At 47.8% G+C, this 24,214-nt stretch overlaps 1 protein-coding gene across 4 annotated transcripts in view; it reads left to right on the top strand.

The window, feature by feature from the left end:
- The window catches only part of ADAMTS2 (ADAM metallopeptidase with thrombospondin type 1 motif 2), a 311,700-nt gene that overhangs the window by 207,669 nt on the left and 79,817 nt on the right, over positions 1-24,214 (top strand). For all 4 annotated transcript variants that reach the window (XM_064279254.1, XM_064279255.1, XM_064279256.1 and 1 more), the window contains exon 5: positions 6,787-6,870. In XM_064279254.1, the coding sequence (XP_064135324.1) occupies positions 6,787-6,870 (84 nt within the window). The remainder of the gene's footprint in view (positions 1-6,786; positions 6,871-24,214) is intronic.

Raw genomic sequence — 24,214 nt, 5'->3', positions numbered from 1 at the left:
TAGACCTTTGTTACTATAGAGGGCCATAAAGGTCTGCACATAGGGGATCTCGTCCCACTTTTCTTCTCTTTTACAAAATAAATCTAGCTCTAAAACGGTGCTGTAAGCTATAGAACCACCAGTTGGCCATTCTTGTTGGTTCCCTAGTTGATACTGGGGCCAGGCTACATTACAAAAGAAAATTAATGTCTTTTTCTTCATTCCCTCAGATTTGAAAAAATCCCAATGCTTTAAGACACATCCTGGGGGGAGTCACAAGGTATTGAACTTTTATTCCTCATTTAGATATTTACCACTACTAGGTTTCTGTCTCTTATATTCAATTAGAGGTCAGACACCACAGCCCCTAACCCAAATGAGGTTGGATTTATTTTTAAGAAAAAATGACCTTAAGGCTACAGAGGGACTCTCAAGCTTGTCTTCTTGGGCCATTCCCAAACCAAGACCTAGATCTACAACCCACAGCTAGGGTTGACAATTCTTGGGATTACAGTCTTCCCAGGGGTGAAAGGCCACCCTTTTCCAGGTGGAGAGGAAATAAAAGACGGAGAGCAAAAAGAAAGCAGAGTGGATACTAGGATGAGAAAAGGGAGAAGAGTGTTCCAAAAAAAACGCGGAGGGACTTGAACCCCCAGATCACCAACAGGGTGAGGGCCCCTTAACCAGGCAAGAGTGGGTCCCAGTGGGCCACAACCCCTATTTCCCTCGTTGTTATGGGGTCTGGTCTTAGGATTGCACTTGGCCACCTTCTTCCTGCCTAATTCCCCAAGACCAGTGGAACAACCTGATCTAGCGCACCTACCTGAAGTTAGAGGCCTCTCTCTTCTAGTCTCTGTTCTCAAGCTGAGGTGGGGACCCGGAAGACTTTGTCCTGAGCGGAAATCACAGTGGATGCCCAAGACTGCTTACCAATCAAAAGAGATAGGGGTGTGCCTTAAGAGGTATCGGGGGTCCAGATACTCACCACCTGGGTTTCACAGTCTGCTGTCACTGTGGAGTCACCAGAATTTGTAACCGAACGCCACTCAGTTTCTTGTCCTGTCTTATTAGCGGACTGAAATAAGATGGACATTAATTGCCAGGGAAACAGAAAGCGGCAAGTTTATTGTCTGCCCATACAAGGAACGATGCAGGGTCTAGAAACCATAAGGCCATGTGCTTACTGTCTGAGGGGGCTGGGGAGCTTTTTGTTTCCAATGGCATCAGGGGTTGGGTTTGGTACCTGGAACTCTCAGCCCTTAGCCCTCCCATGCCCATACTTGGAGATCCAGATATTAAATCATCTTCCATCAGAAGTGCTTGTAGTGGGACCCCTCGCTTCTAAAATGGTATCGGGTGAAATCATGGGCTGCGAGATATTATTCTTTCTGGCGACAGTCGGGTCCGAGGTCAGTTGGAGGATGTGATCTCTTCAATCTGTGTGCTTCAAGGTGCAGTTTGGGCCAGTTCAATGGATAGAGCCACTACCTGCTGCAACTTCCTGAAAAATGTTGCTCAAAACAAGCTCGTGGTTAGCAAGACAAAGAAAGGGGGGGGGTGCAGGAGAAGGGTGTTGATTGGGGTTTTCACATGGGTGTCCCTCCATCTGGAGGGATCTGGGGGAGGTGCCATGAGGGCTCCTGAGTGGGATTTCAGTCTGAGAGTCACCAAGTGGGTCACCCTGCTAAGGGCAGGGGGCCTGCCGTGTCGCGTAGCAAGATGTAGAACATCTCAAGGTTGGAGCCCTCTGGGTGTGGCCACCCTTTTAACACCAAGTGAAACCATGTCCTGGGGGTGAGAGCAGCAGAGGCCTCATAGGGGAGAAATAGATAAAAGACACATACAGTCGAAGGCTACAAATGTGGACAGGGGCTGGGGGCAGCATCAAAGGCAGGCCTCGCATCTGATCCTGAGCTGCGGTCAGAGCATAGGTTTCAACGTGGTGTCATTGGGGTGCATGGAAACCTCGAGACCCTTGTCTTCAAGGATGCTTGAGAGATGACCCCAGGACTTTCTCCCTCCCCCAGTCTGTACAGAACAAAGGCAGGCTGCCTCCATCTGCTACAGAAGGACTGGCTGGGTGGGTGGGGAGCTGGGTGTCCCAGGGCTGTTGAGGGTGGCAGCCCCCCATTTCAATCCACATTACCTTAGGTCTTTCCTTTCTCTCCACTCATCCCGGAATCCAAGCCACCACCATCCCACATACATCTCACCTCCTGCAGTGGGGCCCTTCCCTCATTCGTTTTCCTCCCCTCCCCACCCAAGTCCTCTGACTGATATCCTGCATGGTCTGGCTCAACGGCCCCTCCTGCCTCCCCTGGAGCCCTCTCCTACCACCTGTGCCTGGAGCACACCTCAGTGCTCCTGTCCTTAGGACTTTAGCACATGCTGTTCCCTCAGCCGGAGGGAACAGCACCTGAGTGCCTCGATTGCACATCTCAGGCCACGTCCTTGGGGGCCCCCGACCCCCACCAGAGCAGACCCCCACTCATATGCCCTTGAAATCCCCACCCTTTCCTTCCACATCTCTTTTTGCAGTGTCACGGCTGTGAAGCTGGCCTCACCATTGCTGTGTCTGTCCCTATCACCTGAGAGCCAGCTCCCTGCTGAACTTTCAGTGTGAACACAGTGCCTGGTACACAGGGAGGGGTGGAGCACCTCTGCTGGGTCTGCTGGGAGTCTGCAGGAGAGAGTGAGGCGGTGCCCAGAGGCCTGGCCAGTGTGCGATATGTTCTGTGGCTAGCAGGGAGGCTCAATTTGACAAATTCCACTAGGGACCCATGCAAGGCCTGTCGCGGTACTAGGGTGTCAGCATTCGTGCTGGGGTCAAAGTGCCCACAACAAGGCTAGAATGTGAGGAAAAGTTGAGCTTTTTTTTTTTAATTTTTATTATGATTTGAGTGAAAGTTTACACATCAAGTCAGTCTCTGATACAAAAACTTATATACACCTTGCTATAAAAAAATTTTTTTTTATACTCCTAGTTGCTCTCCCCCTAATAAGAGAGCACACTCCTTACCTCCACTGTCTATTTTTGTGTCCATTCGGCCAGCTTCTGACCCCTCTGTGCTCCCATCTCCCCACCAGACAGGAGCTCCTCACATAGTCTCATGCGTCTATTTGATACAAAAAAGCTCACTCCTCACCAGTACCGTTTTCTATCTCATCCCTGTCTGAAGAGTTGGCTTTGGGAATGGTTCCAGTCTTGGGCTAACAGAAGGTCTGGGGACCACGACCTCTAGGGTCCTTCTAGTAGGCTGAGCTTTCTTAATTCTCTTATCTGATGTTATCCTTGTCCCAGGCACACAACCCCAGGAAAGAAGGGAAATATAAACTAGCCAGTGAGAGGTAGCCCAGACTCTTCCCATTTAAAAGCCTTCAGGGTGAATGGTCAGTCACAGCCAAGGTCCCCTTTTCCTCCTCCTTTTTTGGGGGTGGGGTGTAGGAGTCTTGATGGCCATGCCTCTGCCCACACCTGTCCTGGCACACTCTGCTCTGGGCGCTGACTTGTGGCTGGGCTCAGTCAGAATTTGCTCTCTCAGCGGTGGTCATGCAAGGAGGTCTCCCCTCCTCTGCTGCCGGGCAGTCCTCTACCCTAGCCCCCCATCACATCCCAGGTCTGCCCCTGTCCCTCACCCCAGCCCCAGGTATATCTGCTAGCTAGCCCCAGATGTCCTGCCCACAAGTCCCCCGCAGGTTCCCATCCTGGTTCCCCTTCTGATGGCCGAGAACTGGGCTGAAGCATGCTGTGCCTCCACTCCAGTCCTTTAGCCACCCGTGCTGATGTGGGTGCTCTGTGACCCGTTCCCTCCCTGGCTCCAGACAGCAGGCGGAACACAGTTCTCTCTGCTTTTATTTTCTTCTCAAATCTCAGAGCTGTTTTGTACCCCTTACCTCCCCGCCCCCACTCGGGGTATGACCTGGGGGGTCAGGGTGGAGGAGCTATCCTCCCTACCTCCCCTTCCACCTCTCTTTCTCCTGCCCCTTCAATGGCTATGTGATTCCCTATGCCTTCGTTTCTGCACTGTGGCTTTCAGTCAAAGCCCATGAGCTGACCTGGCCAGGCTTTGCTCATGATAAAGAGATACTTTGGGGACTTACAAAACCCCATTCTTTCTTAAGAAACACTGGGTTTCACCAGGCACCATTCAAAGGGCTTTACATTTATTAATTCTCCTATGTGTAAAAACAATCGTATGAAGATACTATTATTATCCCCAATTTACAGGGGGAAAACTAAGGCACAGAGAGGCCTTAGGTCTCAAAATAAGGACGTGGACAGCCTGGGATTTGGACCCAGGCAGTCTGAGCTTAAGAAGCCCTGGTGTTGCAGTGATTAAGCACTCAGCTGCTAACCAAAATCTCGACAGTTAGAACCCACCAGCTGCTCCATGGGAGAAAGATGTGGCAGTCTGCTTCTGTAAAGATTACAGCCTTGGAAACCCTAGGGGCAATCTACTTTGTTGTATAGGATTGCTTTGAATCAGAATTAGCCTGAGCCTGTACGCTCTAGCACCTCTGCTTACTTGGGGTGGAGTCCTGGTATAGGCTGTGAGGAACCTGGAAGCCATGATCAGGAGGCTGGACTTGAGCCACTGAGTTCTCCCAGTGGAACAACTGGATCAGGTCTGCCATGTAGAAGTAGGCAGCCAAGGTGGTCAGCCTTGGTTAACACCATAACCCCATCTACAAACTTTCTGCACAGGCAAAACCGCAGGCTCTTTTTCCCAGGGAAGCTATCGTTTATCGGGCAGGTTAACTTTGCCAGGACCATTCCAGTCATTTTCATTGCCTGTTGTTGTTATGTGCCATTGAGTCAATTCCAACTCTTAGAGACCCTGTAGGACAGAGTAGAACTGCCCCATAGGGTATCCAAGGCTGTAAATCTCTACGGAAGCAGACTGCTGCACCTTTCTCCCATGGAGTGGCTAGTGGATTCGAACTGCTGACCTTTTGGTTAGCAGCAGAGAGCTTAACCATTTCACCACCAGGGCTCCTCCTTTGATTGTTTAATTCTCCTAAACACCCTAGCGGTGAAGGTGTGTCTTACCACTGTTGCTCCCCCACCTCCCACCAAACAAACAAACAAAAACAACTCACAAAAAACTCACTGGCTTTTAAGGCTGTGACTCCCTATAGACTAAAAAAATCTAGTTGGACTGTCAAAGCTGGGAAACAAGGTCTGCGTTTTAGAAGTGCGCACCCTGCCCCTAGGGCAAGACGATTTACTGGGAATGAAAAACATACTGCTCTGCTGTTTTCAACAGTATCATTCTATTACACGTGGATGGAATAGAATAATCACAACAGCCTTGGGAGACAGGGATGACTATCCTTATTTTACAGAATCGGGGGGGGCAGGGGTGTGTGAGTTGGCAAAGCCCCCAGGGACCCCGAGTGCCCTCCCCAGGTCTCCACATTGTCAGCTACAGGTGGTGAGGCAGAGGCACCTGTGTCTCAGGCCCATGTCCACCTGCAACCCCAGGTGGCAGGCACAGGTGTGCTGGCCCACTCTCAGCAGAACTTATGCCAGCATGCGCACAGTCCCGAGTCACCATGGCGGTTGTTCTGTATTCCTGCAGGTCTCATCAGCTGCTCCTTTCCTGCTGGAAAGCAAGGTGGGGTACCAAATTATAATCAGAAGGCAGATTTGCTGAGCAGGATGTCCCCGGAAGGGGGCCTGGATTGTGGCCTCCCCTGGGGGCCAACTCGCTTGTTAGCTCTACCATCAGATTGTTGGCTTCTCTATGCACAGTGGGTGACAGCAGCCCCGGGCCTCGGCTCCATCCCAGGAAGCCACTTATCTTGCCTGACTTGGGCGCCTACCGTCTCTTCTTCCGTGATTTGATTTTCAGTGTTAACTCTCAGGTTCTCCCAGGTATCTTCCCACTGGTTACGGTAGGAATTACTGTGACTCAGATAGAGATTCTGGGCACTGGGGTTCAGGGGGTCTACGGCCTTGGCCTGCAATGACAGAGAGGGCTCTGGGAGGCTCTGTCCTCACGGGGGTCAGTGGGAAGCCTTCTGGCTTCTGTACACTTAGGGAGGGAGTGCTCAGTTATTTCATGCCTCTCCAGTGCGTAAAAGGCACTGAGTCAGAATTACTACAGACAGTCCCGGACAGAACTGGAGAAAGATGTAGAGCAAAAATCAAATTCACAAAAAGACCAGACTTACTGGTCTGACAGAGACTGAAGGAATCCCCGAGACTATGGCCCTAAGATACCCTCCTGACCTGGAACTGAAGCCGTTCTGACAGACCACCTTCCAGCCAAATAATAGACAAGCCCATAAAATAAACAGTAATACCCGAGAGGAATGTGCTCCTTAGTACAATCAATTATAAGAGCTCAAAAGGGCAATATTGGCCCAAAAGCAAAGATGAGAAGGCAGAAAAGGGTAGAAAATCAGGAAGAAAGGAAACGGGGAACCCAGGGTGGAAATGGGAGAGTGCCGACACGTTGTGGGGGATGAAACCAAGGCCGTGAAACACTTCATGTATAAACTATTGAATCTAATTTGCTCTGTAAACTTTCACCAAATGCACAGTAAAACAAAAGGCACTGAGTGTCTGTTAAGAGGGATGAAAAATAATTGGAAATGGATAGAGGCAATAGATGGTTCAGATGTTGAGTTAATGGTGGTGCCTGGGTGTAAAATGCGAGCAAGAGAGAGGAACTGAGGGTAGTGGTGGAAGGGCTTCCAAGATTCTGGTCTGGAGGATGGTAGGTGGTAATGTCATTTACAAAACCACAGTTGGCCCTTGGGCCTGTGATTCCTGCTGATGCCTCCCTGCTTTTTTTTCAGGTCAATGAAATTTATCACGACGAGTCCTTGGGGGCCCATATCAACGTTGTTCTTGTGCGGATCATCCTGCTGAGCCACGCGAAGGTGAGTAAGCACTGTAGGCCCTGCTGGCCGTTCCAGATGCACAAGGGTCCCTGCCCACCCCCTGTAGAGTGGGGCCCTCGAGTAAGGTATCCCCCTCCTTGGAAAGTGTTTATGCTTACAAAAACCACCCTGTCTCCTCCCCACCCCACCACCCTGTGGTTCTTATAAGACACTTGTTAGCCACCCTCTATATCCCTGCTTCATTTCACCCTCACCCTTCACTTCCCCTCCCGCCCTTAAATCCACACCCTCCTGTCTACCTGTCACAAAGCTTCTGTACCAGTTGAGCCCTCTGGGCTTTCCAACCTCCTCTTTCTGTCAAACTTGGAATTATCTTTCCTAGCAGTGAGCATGGTCCTCTGAGGCAACAATAGATAGCCATCCAGGGAAAATGACCTGAGATGGAAAGATAATGGGGTAATGGGATGCTGTGCATTGCTGCAGGGGATGTAAAATGGTTCGGCTGCTATGGAAAACAGCATTGTGGTTCCTGAAAAAGCTAAACATAGAACTACTATAAGATTCAACAATTCCATTCCTAAGTATATACCCAAAAGAATTCAAAGCAGGGACTCAAACACCAGTGTTTATTGCAGCATTATTTGCAATAGTCAAAAGGTGGAAACAACCCAAGTGTCTATCAACAGATGAATGGATAAATAAAATATAGCCTATACATACAATGGAATATCACTCAGCCATAAGGAGAAATGAAGTTCTGCTACATGCTAGGAAATGAATGAACCTTGAAACCATTACGCTGAGAAAAATAAGTCAGACAAAAAAGAACAAATATCGTATGATCCCACTTATATGAAATATCTAGAATAGACAAATGCATAGAGACCAGAATTTATTAGTGGTACCAGGCATGGGTGGGAGGGGAAAGTGGGAAGTTATTAGGTAAGAGGCACAGAGTTTCTGTTAAAGGTGATGAAAAAAATATTGGAAATGGATAGTGGTGATGTACAATATGGTGAGTGTAATTAACGTCACAGAATTGTACACTTTAAAATTGGTTAAAATGTCTTTTGTTGTTGTTGTTATATATATACTTTACCACAATAATATTAAAAAAAAAAAAGGAAAAGAAAGGTAATGGGACGAGGTGCAGAGAGAGGTGGTGAGGAAGGAGCGAGCCCCCGGCTGCCTGCGAGTGCTGAGCAAGCTCCTGTGCCCCACGTGGGAAGTACCTTATAGGTATTGACTCATTTAATCTCCAGAACACATCGTCCCCATTTTACAGATAAGAACACTGATTCTTAAAGTGATTCAAGGCATGCCTGAGGGGAGCCAACCAGTGTCATCCAGCCCCTCTAGAGTTGGGCTTCTCACCCAGACAGCCTAATTCCTGAATCCATGGTCTAACTACACTCAAGTATATAGAAAAGCAAATCCTAATAAGATCAAGCACTTCAGGTGTGAAAATTAGGAAAAGGGTTGAACTCCTCTACTCAGAGACAAAGAATCTCAGTCCCAAAATATTAAAATCAAATTACACACAACTTACAAGGAACACAATGGAAAAATGGCAAGGGGTCATATCCAGAATGAATTCCAGAAACCCTTCCCAAATTTGAGCCTACTCTCCTGACACAGGAGCCCTGGTGGCACAGAGGTTAAGAGCAACGGGTACTAACCAAAAGGTTGGTAGTTCGAATCCACCAGCCACTCCTTGGAAGCCCTATTGGGCAGCTCTGCTCTGTCCTATGGAGTCACTATGACTTGGAATCAACTCAACGGCAACAGGTTCTCCTGACATATAAAGCGTATCGCTTTATGTGACTAAAGACAGCCACAGTAAGGATATCAGTTATGGACCTTTATGCATCCCAAGTAGAACATAAAATATATAAAAGGAAGCCATTAGAACAAAGGAGAAAACATAACCATGGGGGTCTTTATTACCCTCTTCAAGGCCTTTAACAGATTAAATTTTAAAAGGCATGAAGTTTTAAAAAATATGTTGTTTTTTGTTGTGAGTTGCCATCGAACCGTTTCTGACTCATGGCGACCCCCTGTGTGCAGAGTAGAACTGTTCCCTAGGGTTTTCTTGGCTGTGACCTTTCTGAAGGAGATCTCCAGGCCTGTCTTTTGAGGAACCTCTGTGTGATTTGAACTGCCAACCTTTCAGCTAGTAGTTGTGTACTTAACCATTTACACCACCCAGTATCCTTTTGAATAATATAACAAAGTTAAATTAGTTATATCACTTTTTTTTCTTACCCTATGGAAAGAAGATGCACCTCCTTTATGAGGAATTATAGAACACTTAAAAATTACAACCGTATTTTAGGTCATAAAGAAAATTTCAGTAGTTTTATGCAGCAAAAACTGTTCAGACCATGTTCTCTGACTCAATGCTCTGATACTAGGGGGAAATGTGTAAACCTTAAAATTCCATATGGAAACAAAAAAGAAAAAAAAACCTATATAAAAAGAGAACATTAGAACTGCAATTGCAGACTACTTGGGGTGTCAGTGGGCTATAGCTAAAACTGTATTCAGAGGCACATTCACAGGTGCTTTCCATGATTACACATGATAGAATGAAAACAGCCCTGCGTTCAACTCAATAAGTTAGAACAGATTTTAACAGCAACAGAAACAGAAATCTATAGGAAAGCAAAAAATAAGGAAATTGTTTAGGAAAAAAAAAAAAAACCCAGGAATCAATAAATTAGGAAATAGAAAGAAACAGTAAAGTAATTAAATAAAATGAGCCTTGGCAAAAACAGTAATATAAATAAACCTCTGGTATATTTAATTTTTTTTATATATATTTAATGTAGAAAAAATGAGAGGAAACACAAACCAAAAGATTAGAAATGGCAGATATAGGTATGTATATATATGTTATTGTTGTTAGGTCTGTCAAGTCTATTTCTACTCATGGCAACCCCATGTGACAGAGTAAAACTGTCCCCTAGGGTTTTCTAGGCTGTGGGCTGTAACCTTTACAGGAGCAGATAGCTCCAGCAGAGCCCCTGGGTGAGTTGGAACAGCCAAACTTTTGGTTATCAGCTGAGCGCTCAACTGTTGTGCCTCCAGGGCTCCTATGTAGATATATAGGCATGTAGATATACAGATATAATGTCACCTACATCCAGAGGCTTATCCCAGCAGAAGAGGAAGCATTCGGAGCAATCAGTTGCATTAGGAGGCTGAGAGATTGTCACCTGGGCCTTCTCCACGTCACCATGTCTCGGGTGCCCAGAGTTGGTCAATGGAGGAGGGGATGTACATGAATGTGCACTCCCTCTTTTGCAGGTCACCACAGCCGCGAAGGCTGGAAGAGGTCTTCATGACGGGCTCTAGACCACACAGATGCAGGGGTGGGGAAGGCTGAGTATGGGCCTCAGCCCGGCCATCTAGTTCCAGTGCTCCATCCATAAGCAGGGGATCTTTGAATGATCCCATATAGACTGTCTCCTCTGCCCCCAGTGGAGTAGTAACCCATCAACGTGTTTCCTCTTCTTTACTATCCCTACTCCTTCCCCTTCTCAGGCTGGGTCCTTTTCAACCCTTCCCACCTCCTTCCACTCCTGGGCTGGGGCCAGACTCCTCTCTTACTTTAGGCATATGGGATGTGCACGGTTATATCATCTCTCACTCTCTCTCTTGCTCCCTCTCTCTCTCCCTGCTGCTGGAGAGGAGAAATGGGAAACGGGTTCTGGGAGTAGAAAAGGGAGAAAACTGGTGTGGGCAACAGGTAGCAGCTTTCTTTTTTTTTTGTCTCCCTGGTTACTTCCATATGGGTTAAAAAGAAAAAAAAAATTCTAAATTGTGTAGGGTTAGTTGCTTATTAATGCTAACAAAGCCTTCTTACCTTACTTTGCTGAAAAAGTGTCTCCCTCCCAGTCTGGATTACACAGTGGAGTAAAGTGTCCCCTGTTAACTACTCCTTGGCAGGCACTGTGCTAAATCATCCCTACCAAAACTGTTTCTTTTGATTGTTTTCACCTTAACTGCTGCAAGTAGATGGAAAGATTGTGTGGTGACAGTGAGGGCATTTGCAGAAGAAACTCAAACCTGAAGGTGCTAATTTGAGGAACTCTGTGTCAGGGACCTAAAGATCCTGGTGAAAGTGAAGATTTCCTGGGAATATGTAAATGTTTCAAAACTGACCCCCCCCCCCCCCCGCCCAAAAGTAGAAAACACCGTTAAGTCCCATAACCATGGGGGAAACTAAAGTTCTTTGTGGTTTTCGAAGTTATCTTAAAATTGCTGCTAAAAAAAAAAAAAAATTCAGATAATTTTTGCCAGTGCATTTTTATTCATTTGCAGAGAATTATTAAGCAGGAGTAATGTAATATTGTAGGAATTGTTTCAGATTCATATATGTGTGTGGATTGAAATCTACCCAATTCCTTTTTTGTAGTTAATGTGATCTCTATGCCCAAAGGTAGCATATTCAAGACAAAGTACAGACCTGTCTCACTTCTAAATATAGATGTGAAAATCCTGAGGTACTAAGAGTTTAATTCAATAATGCATAAGGAGAAACTTCTACCATGATGAAATAGGATTTATCCTAGGAATGTGGAGATAGTTTAATACAAGAAAATCTATTCATATAATTCGTCTTATCAGTTTGCCTAATGATAAAACTTGTCACCTAACAAGGACTTCTCTGGGTGAAGTGCTGTGCTGGGTGCTGGGAATATTAACAGACATGGTCCCTCTCCTCATGGAACTACTTGTAGAGATATACCAAACCAAACCAACCCATTGCTGTCGAGTTGATTCTGACTCATAGCGATCCTATAAGACAGAGTAGAACTGCTCCATAGGGTTTCCAGGGAGCAGCTGGTGGATTTGAACCACCTACCTTTTGGTTAGAAGCCTAAGTTCTTGGCCAGTACACCATAGGCGAGTATAATGGATTGAAGAGTGTCCCCCCCAAAATTCATGTCGACCTGGAATCTTGGGATGTGACCTTATTTGGAAATAATATCTTTGCAGATGTAATTAGTCAAGATGACATCATACTGGGTTAGGGTGAGCCCTAAATCCAATGACATGTGTCCCCATAAGAATAGGAGAGGACACACAGAGACACACAGGAAAGACATGTGAAGATGCAGACAGGTTGGAGGAACACAGCTAGAAGCCAAGGAATGTCAAGGATTTCCAGGAGCCACCAGAAGTTAGAAGAGGCAAGAAAGAATCCTCCCTGTCCTCCTAACCCATGAGGTTTCAGCAGGAGCATGGCCTTGCCAAGGTCTTGATTTCAGACTTCTAACATCCAGAACTGTGAGGGAATACAGTTTTATTACTTTAAGCTGCTCGGTTTGTGGTATTTTGTTACAGCAGCCCCATGAAACTAATACAGCAAGTAAACGATACAAGAGCATCTCGGGGGCTTTGCTGGAAGAAATGTGGGCAGGCAGATCCTTATCTAAGAGGTCAAGAGGAGCTGACTGGAGGAAGTGACATGTCAGCTGGGAACAAAAAAGGAGTGTCAGTAAGCCACAGGAAGGGAGTGAAAGGGGAACATACCCAGCAAAAGGATGCTACATGTTCAAAGTCTGGAAGGGGAGAGACAGCAGGATGTGCTGGGGAGCACAGAGTAGTTGAGTCTGCCTGGAGGAAAGAATGCAAGCAGATGAGCAGCAAACGCTGACTCTGAAAAAGCCAGGAGGAACCATCAGAAGGGCCTTGCAAATTCCACCAAAGCGGCTTGGCTTCTTCACAAGGGCAGAGGGAGCCATCGGACAGTTTTAAGCAGGAGAGTGACATGATCATTTGCATTTCTAAGAAGATCCCTGGGCTTCTGTGTGCAGAATGGGTGGTGGGAGCAATGGCTCAGGAGGGTGTGGCTGTCACCCAAGGGGGCACGTTGGTGGGCTGTACCACAGGACTGGAGAAAGGAGGACAGAAGAGAGAGAGCTTCAGGAGGCTGTATCGAGAGGGCACAGGTGCTAAATAGATGCATGTGGAGCGATGGTCTGTCTCTGCCTTGGGCAGCTGGGTAGATGCTGGAGCCTTCTCCTGAGATGGAGAAGACTGGAAGAGAAGAGGGCTGTAGGGCAGAAAGATGATACAGGCTGAGTTTTGGGTGCCTGTTGTCAGCCAAGTGGAGATGTCCAAGAAGAGGATGGCATGTGGGTCTAGAACCCAGGGAGGGACAGGAGCCTGGAGATAAGAGTGGAAAGTCGTTTGCCCCGGCAGGGGTGAGATGCTAAGGCCACTGAGAACAAGCCCAGAGGAGGAGCTCCTCCATGCTGCGGGTATAGGCAGAGCAAGGGGCAAAACTGGCTCCATATGGGCTGAGAGGGTATCTCCCAGTCCTCAAAAATCTGAGAAAACTAGTGATAGACAGTAACGTGACACCAGAATTTTATTTAAGCGTGGAAAAAAAAGTACATTTACCTGAAAGTGTTCTGTTTAAATAATTCCTTAGGATGTAGATAGATGCTCACCCAGGAAAACAGAGCGGTTCCATGATCCAGTAAATTTGGGAAATGTTTGGTGAAAACAAGTCAAACAGGACCCCAACCACAAGACACTCAGAGATGTCACTACGGAAACATGCCTGGTTGGACAGCTATGTGCAAGAGGTGGATACAGTAAGCATAGTTTCTCAAACCCATTTCTTGACAGAACCCTTTTCCTCACGTAACCAACATGCTGTAGAACTCTCCTTGGGAAATGCTGCCCTTGAGCCAGTGGCAGTAAAATTGGAAGCGAGAAAGAGAGACATCACCTTGTTACTGTGGTTCTGGAAATTCCAGACGATGACATGAAACAAGTACTAGAAAAGAGCAGACAATATTGTAATTGTTTGTTGATATTTATATGCCTGGAAAACGCAAACGAATCCATCGTAAAACTTTTAGAATTAATAAAAGAGCTTAGTGATATGGCTAAAAGTAAGATAATATACAAAACTCAGTAATTCCTGTGTGAACCAACCATTGCCCTGTTAATAGGGATAACAGGGAGAGCAAAGTTCCCTTTGGGATAGCAGCTGAAAATATAAACTACCAGGGATAGCCTGAACAAGACGACACAGGATTTGTAGAAAGAAAATTGTGCGTTGTTAATGACAGGAAAAAAACAAATGGAGAGATACGTGCTGTTCCTTTTGGGAAGACTGAATATAGCAGAGACACTGATTTTTCCAAGGTTAATAATTGGAAATTTCACAAAATTATTCTAAGGTTCTTCTAGAAACTTAAATAGTCAAGAATGGCTGGGACTCCTCTGAAAGCCAAGCAAATAAAAAGGAAATTCCTTCAAACATACTATAAAGCTAAAATAATTAAAATAATATAATATTTGTATAAGCATGTACAGATAGAGCTACTGAATAAAATAGATAGCTCTTAAAACACCCACATATAGCTAACAATGTGTAATACATAGGCATAGAATATCTATCAAATGTTATGGATAAATATATAAGTATAAATTTAATATACAGTAAATTAAGTGTATCGTATGATAAATATCAGCCTGTAAAACATTCAACAAGTTAAACCATAAAAATCAAGGAGAAAATATTGGCTGGCAAGGACTTTCGAAGCATAAATTCAATAAAAGGAATTGTAAAGGGGAAGACAGATGTATGTGAATACTTAAAATACAAAACTTCTGTCAAAAAACACAAATTAAAGGGCAAACCATAAACAGGAAAAACATTTGCAGCATGACAAAGACATTCTAATAGATGAACCGCTTACAAATCAGTAGGAAGAACAAAACTGGCAATGGAAACAAGTAGTTAACAGATCAAAAATACAAATGGCCAGAGAGGAAAAATATCAAAATTCGCTGTTAATCAAAGAAAAAAATAACATACCATTTTTAAGGCATCAACTGTGTTAAGATTAAGAAGATGGACCTCCTGCTGATTTGGGTGAACGTCACAGGCACACTCTTGGTGCAGGATAATTCTGTACGTATTTCTAGAAAGAATTGTGATAATTTATACCACCGTCCTTAAAAAGGTTCGTAATTTTTGCCCCAGTCATTGATTGCTATGACTCTATCCCAAAGCAGTTGTTAGGGAGCTGTGAACTAAGTTTTAGGGACAAGATAACTGTCACAACCTATTTTTGAATGTAAACAATTGGAAACAACCTATGTTTTCCAACAATACAGGGCTAGTTAAATAAATTATGTATCTTTGCAGTGGAATATTAGGCTGCCATTAAATCACATCTTCAAAGCATGTTTAAGCATGGGAAAATGATTACGGCATAGTTTTTTTTTTTTAAAGCAGATATAAATTTACAGTATGATCGCAATTTTGTGTACAAATACAAATACAGAAATGACTGGAAAGAATACATCAAATGCTAATAGCATTTATCTCTGGTCAGTAGGCAAATGAATTTTACTTACTTCTTTGGACTTTTTTGTATTTTCTCAATTTATCATGTTAGATGTAATTCTTTTATAACCAAAAATGTACATTTTTAATTATGCAAAAAGTTTATATTTTTCAAACAGGAGAGTCCCAAAAATGCTGTCTAACTGAGCTCTAGCACCCTGGAGAGGTTCCCTGATGGTGTGCCACACGGCTCAGTCCTGTCTAACATTTTATTCCTGATTTGAAAGAGGACATAGAAGGGAATTCTTGCTTCCTCTTGGCACCTCACCTCTGGATGGGTCATGGGTGGCTGATTCCCCTGCTGGCACTGTCTACCTTTCCTGTTGCTGGGCCTGGGAACTCTGCCACCTGCTTGCTTGGGAACCCTTGGGCAAGCCGTCTCAGTGAGGCTACAGGTACATGGCCTTACCCGAAGGTGTGGCCCACACGCTCCTCCCCCACCCAGGTGTGCAGACTCCTGGTGCTCATGTGCCACCTTATGGGGAGGGATTCTGCTTTGCCCAGGCCGTGTTGCCTACCCCCTGCCCCCACTGGCAAACCCACAGTGTGTGGGGAGTGGAATCAGACCCTGTCGGGGTGCGGCCTGCTCTTCCCAGGAATGGAGTGGGGACATATGCATGTCCCGGAGATGCCTGGAGCCCGTGGCCAGCAAGGAGGGCGGCCAAGCCTGCACCCGCCGCACCTTGGTGTCTGTACCAAAGGACCAGACTCCATTATTTGTTCTTCTAATTTCCAATCCATCACACACCAATGCTTTTGTAAAATACTTCAAAAATGAATTGTTAGAAAAGATGTGACCAAAACCAAGATAGACAAAAATACCAGCCCCAATTTTTTATTATTAAATCCCATAGACATAAAATCCCCCTGTCAAGTTGCTTTCAAGGTCTCTGCTTTCTGTATTTACCATGTTGTGGACGGTACCAGTTTGTGTCCGAGCACCGGTCACAGACATCACTTTGTGTGGCTCTAAGGTGAGGCGGTTTTTCAGGTCTCTGAGGGATGTCAAGGGAGGCAGGAGGAGATGGAACCTGGCCAGTGTGAGGCGCACGTGAGCCTGATCGCCCTTCTCTCAGGAGTCCAGCACTAGCTCCGCGCCAGGTGGGCAGACAGTAAACAGGATCATTTCTGGGTGGAGAAGAAATACAACCAGAGGGGTTCCTCTGTATGGGGTGCCCAGGGAGCTCTCTGAGGTACTTCTCAGTGGAGTTGTCCACTTTTCCCAGATAAACCAGCTGCCACAGAGTTGACGCCAACTCATGGCAACCACGCATGTGTCAGATAGAACTGTGCTGGATAAGGTTGCAGTGGCTGATTTTTTGGAAGTAGATTGCCTGACCTTTCTTCTGAGGACCAACTGGGTGAACTCGAACCTCCAACTTTTCAGTTAGTAGCCGAGCTCATTAACCGTTTGCACCATGCCAGGGACTCCTTTCCCAGATTAATAATTGGAAATTTAACTAAATGATTCTAAGCTTCCTCTAGAGGCAAAAATAGTCAAGAATAGCTGAGAAAGCTTTGAAAATCAAGCTAATAAAAAGGGGCTTCATTCAAATATATTGTAAAGCTAAAATGATTAAAATAATATTGTATTTGCGTACACATGAACAGATGCTGTTGTTAGTTGCTGTCAAGTCAGCTCTGACTCGTGGCGACCCCATGTGTACAGAGTGAAACTATGCTCCATAGGGTTTTCAAAGCTGTGAACTTTTGGAAGCAGATCACCAGGACCGTCTTCTGAGGCACCCTAGGTGGGTTTGAACCACCAACCTTTCAGCTAGAAGTCGAACAGTTAACGGTTTGCGCCACCTAGGCAACAATATGTGATAAATGTAAATGGAATGTTCATTAAATGTTATAAATAAATACATGATAGATGTAAGTTTAATATATAGTAAATTAAATATGTCATTGCTGGCAGAGGGATTGAGCTCAGCTTGTTCAAGGCTCTGGAAAAGCAAAGCCAGGTCTTCTAGATGGGGAGCTGGGGCTAGAGTTTGGCTCGGAGTGAGGGCGAATTCTGATGAACCACTCTCCAAGGAACCACAGGTTTCCTACCAGGGAGTGAGGAACCCATCTCTGGAAGAATTTAAGCATGACAAAGCCAAGGCAGAGGTTAAGAGGTTGAGCATGGGGAGGGCTAAGCCCTGTGCCCTCCCAGGGACAGATGGTGGACTCTGAGGGCTGTGAGGCTGTGACCCAGACTCAGAGCAGGAAGCTGCCCAGGTATCCGAATCCTATTATCCGTGGTGACAGAAATAGACCAGGACCTCTACCCCCAATGCCTGTTCCCAGGCTCCACCAGGGATAAAATTGGTAGCACTTGTATGAGTGACATGTTGTTTGTCTTCCAGCTTATGAGAAGCCTCTGAGTTATCTCAAGTTTTTCCTGAAACAATATTTTTATCCATTTCTTTAAAAAAAAAAAAAGCAGAAGAAAAGAGATTATTTTATACAATATGCCCTCAGCCAGAGAGAGGAACATCGGCAGCTCTTGAGGGTTGCATAGCAACTGGCTTTTCAATTGATCTTTTGAGAAGGTACCAAAGCTTCTGAACTGTTCTCATTCTAAATATTTCCTAAGATGATGAGAAAGCAATGGAAAGCAGAGATTTGGGGGTAATCAGGGAAGGGTGGGCAGCATTGTACCAGGGAGGGCCAAGGCAAGGCAAAGTCTTGGGGTGCTTGCTGGGATTTTTCAGTGCTCCAGGTGACAGGTGTGAGAAATCCTGACTGTGAGCCTCTTAGTGGAAGGGTAGAGAAGAAGGGAACTGGGGCAAAGGCCACAGTCCAGTGTCCAGGGCCCAGACCAGCACTGCGGTCCTCCTGCTGTATCCCGGGCCACTGCCTACTCACTCTGCATGTTTGCCAGCCTCCCTGTGTGAGAAGCAGCTGAGGCAAGGCCAGGCAGCATTGGGGGATTTCAAGCAGCTCAGCCCAGTGGGCAGCCCAGGGAAGGAGGGTCCACGGAAGGGGCACTAAGGGCCCTGGCAGACAAACCTGGGACAGCGAGCTCGGGGGCCAAGTGGCCCTACATCCCACCCAGGGCCAGCTCCCTGGCTGCCTGTGCATCTGGGTCCCAACCCTCAGCCTGATGGAGGAAGGCAGATGGCCAGTCTCCAGCCATCCTTAGGGCCCACTCTGACCCAGACCCATCCTGGTCCAGAGAAGAACAAGAAAGCCCTCGAGCTGGATGCTGGCCTTGGGATGCCTACTCCACTGGGTCCTCCCTGCCCCCTATCTTGGGTGAGCCAGGGAAGATTTGTGCTGAGAATGCCTGTGCTTGACTTTCTCTAGACAGGCTGGCTGGAAATGGAATGCCCTCAGGATAGGGGCATCTCGGGTACAGGAACAAGGAGCGCGTTCTGGCCCTCCCCCACCTGCCTGCCTGTCAGTGTGCCCTGCTGTGGTGGCTTGCATGTTGCTGTGATGCTGGAAGCTGTGCCAGCAGTATTTTTAAATACCAGCAGGGTCACCCATGGTGGAAATGTTTTAGCAGAGCTTACAGACTAAGAGACTGGAAAGAGAAAATATATATATATATATATATATAATTTTTATTTTTTTGAAAGAGAGGCCTGGAAATCTACTTCTGAAAGTTAGCCGATGAAAACTGCACAGATCACAACAGGATATTGTCTGATATAGTGCTAGAAGATGAGCCCCTTGGGTTGGAAGTCACTCAAAACACACAGTGGCTGCAGTAATGAATTCAAGCACGCCAACAATAGTGAAGATGGTGCAGGACAGGGCAGTGTTTCATTCTGTTGTACACAGGGTCACCACAAGGGCCACTCAAAGCTACTTCTGGCCCATACTCATGTAGCAGTTCTGCGATGTCTGTCATAATGAGATTTGTACTGCCTCACACATCGGTGCTGGTGGGAGACAACCCCCGCCCCCAGCCTTGGTGGTGCCCCGTGCTGCCCCGGCCAGGGGGAATGTGGTAGAATATGTGTTCAGGGAGTGTGGACTGTGGGGAGTGATTCCTGGTCCTGCTCATTCTGGTCCTGCTGATACTTATTGTGGACCATAAGCAGGTTACCAGACTTGGCTGAGCCTTAGTTTCCCCCATTGGAGGAGGCCTGTAAATCCCCAGCACAAGCAATGGCAGCAATGACAAGGGTATGAATGCAAGGTGTCCTTGATAGGGAGTGCTTCCTTGACAGCTGGCACCCTGTGCTCACTTGACATGGATTTACTCGCTTTACCCTCATACCGAGCAGTTACTATTATCATCCCTCTGGGATAGTGAGGAGCCCTGGTGGTGCATGGTTAAGAGCTATGGCTAACCATGGCTACTAACCACATGGTCAGCAGCTTCAGTCTATCAGCTGCTCCTTGGAAACCCTACTGGGCAGTTCTACTCTGTCTTGTAGGGTTGCTATGGATCAGAATCTACTCGATGGCAATGGGTTTGGTTTTTTGTTTTTTTTTTTGGCTTTTGGGATACTGAGGACACTAGCTCTGAGAGGGTGAGGGACGTGCCGAGGCCACACTGTTGTTCACGCAGGCTCAGGGTTCAAGCTTCATTTTCCTTGTCCCCCACTCACCTGTGGACATTTCACTGAGCCAGTGGTTTTCAGTACAGGGGGACCACAGAGGGGAAGAAGGGGGGATTTGCCTGCAGAGGACATTTGGCAATATCTGGAGATAATTTTGGTTGTCTGAACTCGGGGTGGGGTTGCCATTGGCATCTGGTGGGTAGAGATCCAGGATGCTGCTAAACATCCTATAATGCACAGGACAGCTCCCACAACAAAGAATTATCCAGCCTCAAACATGTATAGTGCCAGGTTAAGAAACTGCCTTCCACTCACCTGAGCCCAGATGGCCATTCCCTTTCACAGGCCTGGGCTTTGAGCATGCTGTTGTGTTCTGTGTGCATTTGGGAGGGAGATTCTGAGGAGGAAGTTCCATCTTCAGCTGGGGCAGTTTCAAAGGCTTTGGTTGGGGCTGAAGCCAGATCCCCTGGAGCAAGGTGGGCCAGGTCCCCCAAGGACTGGAGTCCCACCTTTCATCTTTATCAGGTCCTCACAACGGTGGCAAGGAGGGCAGGTGTTGGCGGGGCGCTGACTGTATGCCCAGCCTGCCCTGTCTCCCTTCCTGGACTGTCATGGACAGAAACCCCTACTCTCCCAGCTCAGCACTGCTGTGCCCATTTTGCAGGTAGGGACACTTGAGCTAAAGGCAGTGAGTTGACTTGTCCAAGGTCACAGAGCTGATGAGAAGTTTGGGTCAGATCTCCAACTCTAGGTCCCTCTTGCTGTCCAGGTGAGCCCCTACCTGCCACCTGCCCTGGTGAACAGCAGGTTCGGAAGCCTGTTGGCCGTGATTGGGCAAGGCCATCAGGTTGTCGGTGTGGTTCCTTTGGAAACTGGCCAACAGGCTGCCCTCCGTGTTCCTGTCTCCTTAACTGAGGAGGAAAGAGCATAAACAATTCTGTTTATTTGGGAGTAAACAATGTCAGAGAGCAACGTTTGGAACAAAACTTTTTGCACACATTTTAATTGATTTGTATAGAGTGGGGCCCCAGAGGCTGTGTCCGGGTCTGCATGGTACCAGGTGCCCTGGCTCCGAGCTTCTGCCCAGACTTGGTATTGTGAGCATCCCTCCAGTCTTCCCAGGCCCCAGGTGCCACGTTCTTGAGAAGACAGCGCCATCTGGTGGCCACCTCAGGGCTCCCACCACTCCTGTCCCTTTCCTCACATTCAGGATGAGTGGGCCAAGGGATCTGGGGAATCTGAAGGACCGCTGTGTGGCTTCCACCTCCACCCTTTTCTAGCAGTGGGACTTTGGGAGAGTTCGTTCACTTCTCCAAGACACAGTTCCTCATCTGGAAGATGTTTGTTATGTTGTCTTGTGCCATTGAGTCTATTCCAATTCATAGTGACCCTATATGACAAAGTAGAACTGCCCCATAGGGTTTCTTAAGCTGTAATCTTTACAGGAGCAGACTGCTAGGTCTTTCCTCTCAGGTAGGTTGAAATTGCTGAGTCCTTGCCATTGTGCAGTTCCTCATCTGGAAGACAGGGTCCTATATCTTCGGGCTTCTGTGAAGTTTAAGTTGGATGATCTGTGGAAAGCCCCCAGACCAACATGTGCTGATTCCTGGGGCCGGCTCCTGCTGGGCAGCCCTGTCCAGTCATCTCCCTGGGACTCCTGGGACATTCCCACAGCAGACCCCCTGCCTCTGGCAGGCCCTGGGGCCTTATGTGTCCCTCCCTGGTGCAGCCTGGCTCCTGAGAGTGTGTTCATTCATTCATGCATTCATTCATTCCCTCAATGATTAATGTGGGTTTCATGCAGGCAGGGACACCACTGGTCTCGTTGGCTGCTGAATTCTCTGCAGCAAGAGCTAAGACTGGGACTGCTCAACAGAAATATATCGATAAGTAGAAATAATAAATTTTATGGAAAAATATATAAAAATATATAAAATAAATAAGAGAATGAATGAATAGGTGTGGCTGAGCACAAGTGCTGGGCCAGCCCCCCGGCCAGTCAGCCTGGAACACAGAGAAGGGTACAACGTAGATCCTGCCCTCAAGGAGCTTGTGACAGATGGCTAAACACTGGGTGTCCTGTACAGCCAGGTGACCACATCATGGTGATGGAGACGGAGACAGGGAAGCTCACAGCAGGGGTCACCGAGACCAGGGTAGGGTATGTGGGGGAGCTCGGAGCTAGACACAGTCCGCTTGCCCACCTCTTTCTTGCTGTTGTACCCACACAGGGCCCACAGCCCCCATAATCTCCAGCTGTTCCCTGTTGGCCCAAGTGGGGTCAACCCAGGCCACTGCAGGTTGGGCCTGAGGTTCTGGGGCCCTCAGTGTTCCCTTGTCCTTACCCTGGCTTCAGACTCCTGACAGCCCTGTGGGGAAAGTCCAGAAAAGTGGCCCTCCTGACCCCAAGGTTGCTAAGTCCTTGCCTCCTTAAGGCCTTTGGACCTGCTGTCTGTAGCCCACGATCAAATCATCAGGCCCGTTTTGTTGGGGCTGAAGCCACATCTCCTGGAAGAAGTCCTTAGCCTCCCTCCAGCCAGGGCCGTGGGGCCAGACAGGTCTGCAACTGCTCTCATCTGAAAGAGAGCTTAAATACTTGACCCCCAGGCCTACTGCTGCTCTGGGAGCCAGCCATGTTGAGAAGAGCCTCAACTGGGCATACGTCAACATGCATGATGGTCCAGGATACCAGGGAGGATTCCTGTACACCTGGGAGTAGACAAGCCTGCTGGGCGAGTCAAGTGCAGAAGGACCATCAGGGGCCAGCCTGGGCCCAGGGCCCGAGACACTCAGGCAATGGAGTCACGTCATGAGTTCATGTCTACAGCTAGAGAGGCCACATCCAGACGGGAGTCTTGAACAGCAGAGCCATGGAGTATTGGCTGAGTCCACCCTGCGGTCCGGGTTGCCAGTCCTGGGCCCCCAGAGGGTCAGCCCCTGAGGAAAACCCACCCACTACCAGGGCTGACCTGTGGGTGGGGATGTGCCAGCCCACACAGGACTCTTCCCATGCCCTGGGCTGGGCTCAAAGACTGTACCCACAGCCCCAGATTGCAGGCATTCTGGTGACTGTCCCTTATCGGGTCCCCTTTCTGGGGGCTGGGAATTCTGGGAGCTGTTATTACTGTGAGGAATCTGGTCTCCAGGGCTCAGAGGTCCTCAACCACTTAAGAAATGGGCCCAGCCCTAGGGTGAGGAAATTGTTGTCCACTGTTAAAGCCAGTACCAGTACAGTGCACCACTGGAGTTCGTTCTGGAAAGCTGGCACCAGCAGCTCCACTCTGGGAGAGGATGGGTCAGCTGCCCTGTGAGGTCTGTGGCTGGCTCTGCACCCACCCCCTTGCTGGCTCCAGGGGTGCTCCTCCCTCAGGAACAACATGTTTCAAGGGGCTCACTCATGACCCCCACCCCAGCACAGCTGGGAACAGGTGGAGTTGTAGAGAAAAAGAGTTTCCTAAACACTCCAGCAAAACAGATACAGCAATGAGCAGGAATCCCAGAGACAGCTGCCTTTGGGGTGGGAGGAATGCAAATAATCAAAATGGGCTGGGTATACAAATCTTTTTTAATTGAAACAGGCGACTCTGTCAGCCTATCTCATGTGTCTTCTCTTCTGAAGGAAATATGGACATAAGAAATGATGTGAGTCTTCTCTCCATTATGAGAAAAGCCCCAACTCATGTGCTATGATATTTGGTGGGGTCTGGGTGCCCTGCAGAACGTGGGGCCCATCTGAAGAGCCGACCTCTCCTCAGCTCAGCCAGCTTGGGCCACTTGGGACCCAGTGGAGCAGGAGGAGGCCAGGAGTCCGTGGGTGGTCCCACTGGAGTCTGAGCGACCCCTGTGGGAAGCCGCCAGTGGGGTCAAGACAGTGTCCCTCCCTCTGGACAGCAGCAGGGAGGTCCCAGTCAGGCCCTGGGAAGATGCCTGGGCCTGGGCTCCACAAGTGGTTTCCCTGCAACTCGACCTGTGGAAATTGGGACTCCTTTGAGCGCTGGATGTCTGCTCAGCCCTTTCCCTGTCCACATCCAGGCCTTAGACTCCAGCCCAGCCTCCCTCCTTGTCCCCAGCCCTACCCCCAGCCACTCCTGTGATGTCTTCACCTGGACATCCGTGTCCGTGAGAAGTCCTTAGATGTATGTGGAACTCATGGAAGGCTGTGGGGCAGTTCTCATGAAGTGGGAGGAGTAGGTGTGGGGAAGAGGTGTGGGTGGCAGGAGGTAGGAACTAATGGGGGGGTCTCTTCTGCCTCCAGATGAATCTGCTTCAGCTGGTGTCCGTTTTGTTGGAAACTGTTCCATTGGCCTGACTTGGTTCTCAGGCTGGCAACTGGCTGGGATGGGGCAGAACATCTGGACTGATCTCTCTCACAAGGGTGGCACCCCAAGAGCAAAAATACTGAGCTCTTAGTAAGCAAGCTGGTCAAAAAAGGACAGCCCCCACGAATGTGTCCCAAGCATTGCAGGACCCACACTTTCCCTATAAGCTTGGGGTCCTG

This window comes from Loxodonta africana, chromosome 2 (genome assembly GCF_030014295.1).
Source record: "Loxodonta africana isolate mLoxAfr1 chromosome 2, mLoxAfr1.hap2, whole genome shotgun sequence".
Lineage (NCBI taxonomy): Eukaryota > Metazoa > Chordata > Mammalia > Proboscidea > Elephantidae > Loxodonta > Loxodonta africana.
The sequence above is the reverse complement of the archived record's forward strand: the minus strand, read 5'-3'. Positions and strand labels throughout refer to the sequence as shown.